At 39.2% G+C, this 7203-nt stretch overlaps 1 protein-coding gene across 1 annotated transcript in view; it reads left to right on the forward strand.

The window, feature by feature from the left end:
- ACVR1C (activin A receptor type 1C) overlaps positions 1-6948 on the forward strand; it is a 38749-nt gene extending 31801 nt beyond the window's left edge. The window contains exons 6-8 of the mRNA XM_089523312.1: positions 1736-1860; positions 4454-4584; positions 6797-6948. Coding sequence (XP_089379438.1) covers positions 1736-1860; positions 4454-4584; positions 6797-6922 — 382 coding nt within the window. The 3' untranslated portion in view covers positions 6923-6948. The remainder of the gene's footprint in view (positions 1-1735; positions 1861-4453; positions 4585-6796) is intronic.
- The last annotated feature ends 255 nt before the right edge of the window (positions 6949-7203 follow it).

Raw genomic sequence — 7203 nt, forward strand, 5'->3', positions numbered from 1 at the left:
ATAGTTCATGAGTCATATGAAAGATGGTGAAAATGTTTCAGAGTCCTATTGCGCTCACTCTGATTTGGCTTTCTGCCATCATCATATAGTACAAGTCTGAACATCTCCATAGGCAGGAAAATGTCACTAGAAAATAAATGTATGAGAATCAAGATCCCAATGACTGTTACATGTGATCCTTCAGATGTTGCTTTTGTATTACTCAAAGTCTATTGTTATGTTCCCGGATGGTTGGGTGCCTCAGTATGAGACAAGACACTACGTTAAACATGTTCTTTGCTGTTTCATGTTAACATTTCATTCTTTCTTTCTTTTAAAATAGCCAGTAGACAATGGAGCAATCAGGATTGAGTGTACTTGCAGCTTCATGGATATCATTTTCATTGGAAGTGTAGAATGAAGTTTAAAACATTACCGTAACTCCTTCCTTCTTGTCATAATCTTGAATATGATCACCCCTCTCTGTCATATTCATAATCACTGCTATCCTGCCTTTCCCCTAAAACCAGAACTCCATGTGGCATCAAGACTAAAATAAATACAGTAGTGTATAGTTAAAAACCTAGAAATGAGCAATCTTAAAATAGAATTTGGCCCCTTACCTGAGTGGTGCCTGTAGCAACAATTCTAGAGTGGGGGCCATCATCTGCTCTCCCAGAAAAAGGAAGGAAAAGTGAGGGAGGAAAAGAAAAATCAAGAGATGGAAGAGGGGGCATAATAGGTCTTTATAGGTCATCACCAGCACTTTTAACTGTGCCCAGAAACAGCGTCTGTACCAGTCAAGCTGTTGTAGAAAGGAAGCGGTATTCTTTCTTTCTTTATTTTCGTGTGTGTGTGTGTGTGTGTGTGTATTATATAAATATTATTTATTTTCATTTCTATGCTGCCTTTCTCTCAGAAAGGGACCCAGGGCAGCTCACAGGGGAAACCATTTATAAACTTTACAATAAAAATTTTCAAAAAAATTAAAATTACCTAAAAACAGTATAAAATTTATAACATAAATTTTATCCTTCTCATAATCTGGTAGTAAGGGCATAAAACTCACATCCTACAAAAAACAAACAAACATGAAAATCCAAACTGCGGATTAATGTCATGCGTGATTCCCTCTGCCCCCTTACCATTTGGTACAAATGCATCCTTACTTTTGCTTTAAAGCTAATTGATCTTAATGAATCCTTTGTGATACAGGATGTATACATGCCACACAGTTATAACACTTTGATACCACTTTAATTTCCATGGCTCAGTCTTATGGAATCTTGGAAGCTTTGGTTTGGTGAGGTACATGGAATTACCTGCCAGAGAGCTTTAATGCAGGATTCCATTGGATGGAGCCTTAATAGTTAAACTGGTATCAAACTATGGTAACTGTGCAATGTGGATAATAATTAGTGGAGAATGAACAAGCTGTGCCTGCCTATGAAAGAACAGTCTGTTCTGACCAGACTGAGAGCCTGTTTCCTTAATTTGTGTCTATTCAGTCTGTACACATTAATTACATATAAAGAGCTGAAGTCCAGTGTCCAGGAGGTTTTTGGCAAGACATTTGAACTGTGTCTTGACTCCTTTCTCCCAGGAAATTCAAGTTCATAAAGCAATACAAGTGAATACATAAGACATTTACAGTCATTTTTTAAAAAAATTGTCATTACTTCATTTTAATCTTTGTTAGCTGTGATTGTTCCTGCTCTGGTAAATCCCTAAATTTAGGTTTTCCTGTATTTGGAAGGTACATGGCTCCAGAAATACTCGATGACACAATGAACATGAATATCTTTGAATCTTTCAAGCGGGCGGATATCTACTCTCTTGGGCTAGTGTACTGGGAGATATCTCGAAGATGTTCAATTGGAGGTATAATCTGTCTCTGTTGTTGTTGTTGTTGTTGTTGTGTGCCTTCAAGTTGTTCCCAACGTATCATGGCCCAAGGTTATCTTGGGGTTTTCTTGACAGAGTTTGTTCAGAAGAGTTTTTGACTTTGCCTTCTCTGAGGCTGAGAGCATGTGAGTTGCCCAAGATCATCCAGTGGATTTCATAGCTGAGCTGGGAATCAAACTCTGATCTTCAGAGTTGTAGTCCAACACTCAAAACACTACACCATGTTGGCTCTCTGTCTCTTCCATTAAAACTACAATAAATTTGACTGAACATCCATCCATCACTGCATTTTAAATTCATTCTACATCTAATGAAAGAATGTGTTCTGTGCCTTCATGTCATTTTCGACTTATGGAAGGCCTGTCATGGGGTTTTATTGGCAAAATTTGTTCAAAGGGCATTTGTCATTGCCGTCCTCTCAGGCTGTGAGAATGTGACCTGTCCAAGGTCATCCAGTGGGTTTCCATGGCTGAGCAGGGATTTGGACCCTAATTGCCAGAGTTGTAGTGTAACACTAAAACAACAACACCAAGCTGCCTGGCTAGCAAAAGAACTGTGTTTCAGAATGTATTGAACTTACTTGTTTATCTGAAAATGTATAAGTAGATTTTTCCTCCAAAAAGAAGACAACTAAATTCCAAGAAGAGTTGGCTGTGAACAAAACCACCAAGACATCTAATTTATTTAACCTGCTAAATTGGTTTACCAATTGGTTTAAATTAAAGATAGCTTACTAAATACAACAACTTCATTGTCAGTGTAATTAAAACAAAATTGTTTCTTTTGCTAAAACATAGCTAGGAGATTCATCTGCTTCTTAAGATCAGCACTAGTTCAAGATAATACTGTATATATGATACTTTGTAGAGTTAACATTGGCTCAGAAATAAACCTCTTGCTTGGTTCTATGAGAGCTTAGCCTAAGTGCTGGATCTTTGCCTACCCATAGAGGTGACAGGAGCAGTTACAACCAGTGCACAAGTCTGGTCTGTAAAGAGCTCAGAAAACTTTATATCTCTCACTATCTCTATAGACTACAGTTCCTCAAATTCTGGGAGCTATAGTCCCCCCACCAAAAAAACCCACCCCTTTTTCAAATACTGTGTACACTACTGGCTTTCCAGGTTTTAGAGGCAGGATCACTAGCTGGGGGGGGGGGGGCAATCACTTCCAGGAATTTTTTCATGCTACAGCCTTAGATTTTAAAATTAAGATTAAAGTTAAGATTTTAAAATGTAAGATTTTGAATGTTAATACAGGTTGAGTCTCCCTTTTCCAGAATTCTGAAATCCAAAATATTTCAAAATCCAAAATTGTCCACCTGGGTGGCTGAGATAGTGACACCTTTGCTTTCTGTACGCAAACTTTATATCATGAACAACATTATTTAAAAAAATACTCTGTGTAAAATTACCTTCAGGCTGTATGTATAAGGTGCATCCATGAATTTCAAGTTTAGACTTGGGTCCTATCTCCAGGATTTCTCATGATGTATATGCAAATATTCCAAATTTCAAACAACTCTGAAATCCAAAAATTATCTAGTCCTAAGCATTTTGGATAAGGGGGGCTCAACATTTTTTAATACTGATGTAAGAATTTTGACTTTTTATATCTGGAACAAACTTCCAAAATAAATAAAAAACATGTATTTTTAAGGATGCTGCTTTACTGTGAAGTCGAAGGCTTTCATGGCTGGCATCCATGGTTTTTTGAGGGTTTTTCGGGCTATGTGGCCTTGTTCTAGAAGAGTTTATTCCTGATGTTTTGCCAGCATCTGTTTCTGTCATCTTCAGAGAATGCTGAATGCATTCTCTGAAGATGCCAGCCACAGATGCTGGTGAAACATCAGGAACAAACTCTTCTAGAACATGCCCACATAGCCTGAAAACCCCACAAAAAGCTGCTTTATTCATTATATGTTTTGGATGTCAAATTAAATGGTTGGGTTAAAATCTGTGGTTGATATCTTGTTGAATCTTTACAAGATCATAAGGTAGATCTATGCTCTCATAACTTTTGGGATTCATTGATATGGTCATTACAAGCATGCCCCGCATCTACCTCTTAAGCCAGATAGCATCCCAACTGAAAGGTTTCTGAGGCATTGCAGATAAGGGCACTGGGAGATTACTGCAGCCACGCATTCCCAGTTGTGGATTGTGTGGAGACAATCAGCCGCAACAGAAGCACAAGGACTCTCTTCAGCTACCAATCTCAACATGCCCTGTAACCAGGAGAGTGTTGTAAATGTCATTTTCCAGCACCTCAATCTGCAGTGCTTCAAAAATCCTTTGGTTGGGAGCACTGCCAGGCTGAAAATACAGTTTCATAGGAGTGGTATTGCCAGGAGTAGCTCCATTATCATAGCTGTGTCTGGTGATGTAGGAGCTCAGCTAATATTTTGAAACATGAAAACACTGGCACAAAAGACATTTACAGTGATGTTCTCACAGGCTAGTGATTGATCAGGATTCCTTGCTACATCTATATATCTTTTCCAACTCCCCCCCCCCAAGGTTTGAAATGGTCATAATAAAATTGTACTTGTACTACATTCTTCTTATAGGAATTGTTGAAGAGTACCAGTTACCTTATTATGATGTTGTGTCTTCTGATCCTTCAATCGATGATATGCGAAAGGTGGTTTGTGAACAAAAACTTAGACCAAATATCCCAAATCAGTGGCAAAGCTGTGAGGTACCTTTTTTTCCTTTCTTCATCTTTTCATTGCGGCTTTCACTGTATAGAAAATCTGAAAACTACACATTTAAATCAAACCAAAATATACCAACATATCAGTAAAGAGTATTTTTCTTTATTTGTTAACGTATTCATTTCTATTGAAGTGAAAGGATCAGTGTGGTGCAAAATTAGGCAAAATTAAGTTCTTTTTTTCTTTTTCAAATTGCTGGACTGCTTAGCAACAGGGAGCAAACTTTTTAGTAAGATGTTTTCAGTTGTTTTATATATGGCTTGATCTAATTCTCTATTAATAACTGGTTTTATTTTGTACTATAATTATATATGTGTATGTGCCTTTAGGTTTCCTGTTGGCTTGTGCTGACCTCATGAATTTCATAGATTTCTCTTAGACTCATAGGTGGTTACTTCTATCTTATTTAATGCGAGCCACCTTGAACTCCATCTTGGAGAGCAAGGCAAGTCCAATAAACAAATAAACATAGTGCCAGATAGAGGTGCAGAAAATGCTCTGTCTTTGTTATTGAGGCTTCATCGGCACTGTAGAAATAATGCACTTTGACACTGCTTTAACTGTCAAGGCTCAATGCTATGGAGTCCTGGGATTTGTAGTTTTGTGAGATGCTTAGCTTTCTCTGTAGGAAAGCTCTGATGCCACAGCAAATTGCAAATCTTAGGCTTCCATAGCAGTGAGCCTTGACAATTAAAGCAGTGCCAAATGGCATTATTTCTGCAGTGCAGATGCAGATGTCATGATTGCCAAGGGCCCTTCCACACTACCCATTTATAGCACTGTGATTCCACTTTTGCCATGGATGCATCCTGTAGTTTAGGGAAGCAATGGAGCTCTCTGGCTGAAAAGTATAAATATCCCTTCCTAAACTACAACTCTCAGGATTCCATAAGATGAAACCATGGCAGTTAAAGTGCAACCATAGTGCTATAATTATGCAAGATTTTATTGCATGAGGGGGAAAAAAGGTGAAACCGATCAGGAGAATAGCAGCTTTCTCTGTGCTGATCCACATGAAGTTTTAGCACTCATATTCTCTTCCTGAAGGGAGACGGTCATCAAAGTGTGCCTTTTACTGAATAGGAAAAATCCATTCAGCAAAGACATACTTTAACAACCGTCTTCCCTAAGTGAGCACATCAGTGAAGAGGAACCCCCACCAGATATCTGAAAATATGGATGAAAGCATTGGCTTCAATCAAACTTTGCCCTAAATTATATGGGTGGACAGTAATGCTCTGCCCATGCAGTTCCATATCTACCCCCAGGCATGCCTTTTTTGCAGGGGGGATGCACAAGGGTCTGTTCTCTGGTCATCTGTGCCCCATCCAAAACCTCCTCACGACACCTGGCAGATCCTGCTGCTTATCAGTGTGGAGAGGGAAGAAGCAGGGAGACAAGAAAGATGATGATGATGATGATGATGATGATGATGATGATAATAATAATAATAATAATAATAATAATAATTTATTTATAACCCGCCCAACCACAAGGAATCTGGGCGGGTTACAACAATGATGACGAACTGCTTGTCTCAGCTCAGAGGGGAACAAGATGGGAGTGCGCTCACAGATAATGTGCACCCTCCTATCCCATCCATTCCTCACAGAAGTACATCATCTCAGCTCCCTTCACCCTTTCCTCTAAGCAGCAGCAGTGGGGAAGCTGCATCTGGGGAAGTCCCTTCCCCTGAAGGTGGAAGACCTGCCCCCAGAAGGTGGAAGTCCCATCCCCCCAAAGTCCTGTCCACTCAGAATTCCTGCCCCCCCCCCCCCCCGGCATCGGGTAACACCCGGTGCTGGAATGCCTTAGAGTTTGGGCACTTGGTCTCTAAAAGGTTTGCCATCACTGTTCTCAAGGGTCTCCCAACCCTGTAGAGCAGATCTCTGGCAGGTTCAATGATCTGCTAAGAATTTTTTGGGTGTGTGGGGGGAGGGATCCTTTAATAAGCAGAAAGGAATTCAGCATCCAAGCCAAAGTTCAATGATTAAAGAATAAAGAAATTGCTTAAAATATATAAAAAAGTGTGTAAGCATATTATTATTATTATTATTATTATTATTATTATTATTAGCATTAGCATTAGCATTAGCATTTCAAAATGGTTTCTTGCCTGTCAGAAATTTTTATACTATCCTGAAACATTAATGATTGTGATGGTGTTTTTTGCACTCTCTTTGGCATTTTCTTTAGGCACTCAGAATAATGGGTCGCATCATGCGTGAGTGCTGGTATACCAATGGGGCAGCTCGACTGACAGCACTTCGTATCAAGAAGACTATTTCTCAGCTCTGTGTGCGAGAAGATTCCAAAACTTAAGTGCACACAACCTGCAGAAAAGGAGAAGGAAGAAAATCATGTTCATGTTTCTGCCTCTTTTTTGATTTTGTTCTACCTCACATGATACTAAATACAGTATTTAAGAGACCAAATCCCAGGATACAGGAAAGTAGCTTCTTTAGTGGTTCCAATTCATTCAAGTTTTTTCTTTGGTGGCAGAAGGGTTCAGATTTTCAAGTGTTTCCTCCCACCCCCACACACACACACTTTTGGGGTGGGATTGTAGGTGACCAGCTTGACTGGTAAATGAGAAATGATTT

Source organism: Sceloporus occidentalis, unplaced genomic scaffold (assembly GCF_023333645.1).
Source record: "Sceloporus occidentalis isolate IW3139 unplaced genomic scaffold, rSceOcc1.0.p SCAF_4, whole genome shotgun sequence".
Taxonomy (NCBI): Eukaryota; Metazoa; Chordata; class Lepidosauria; order Squamata; family Phrynosomatidae; genus Sceloporus; species Sceloporus occidentalis.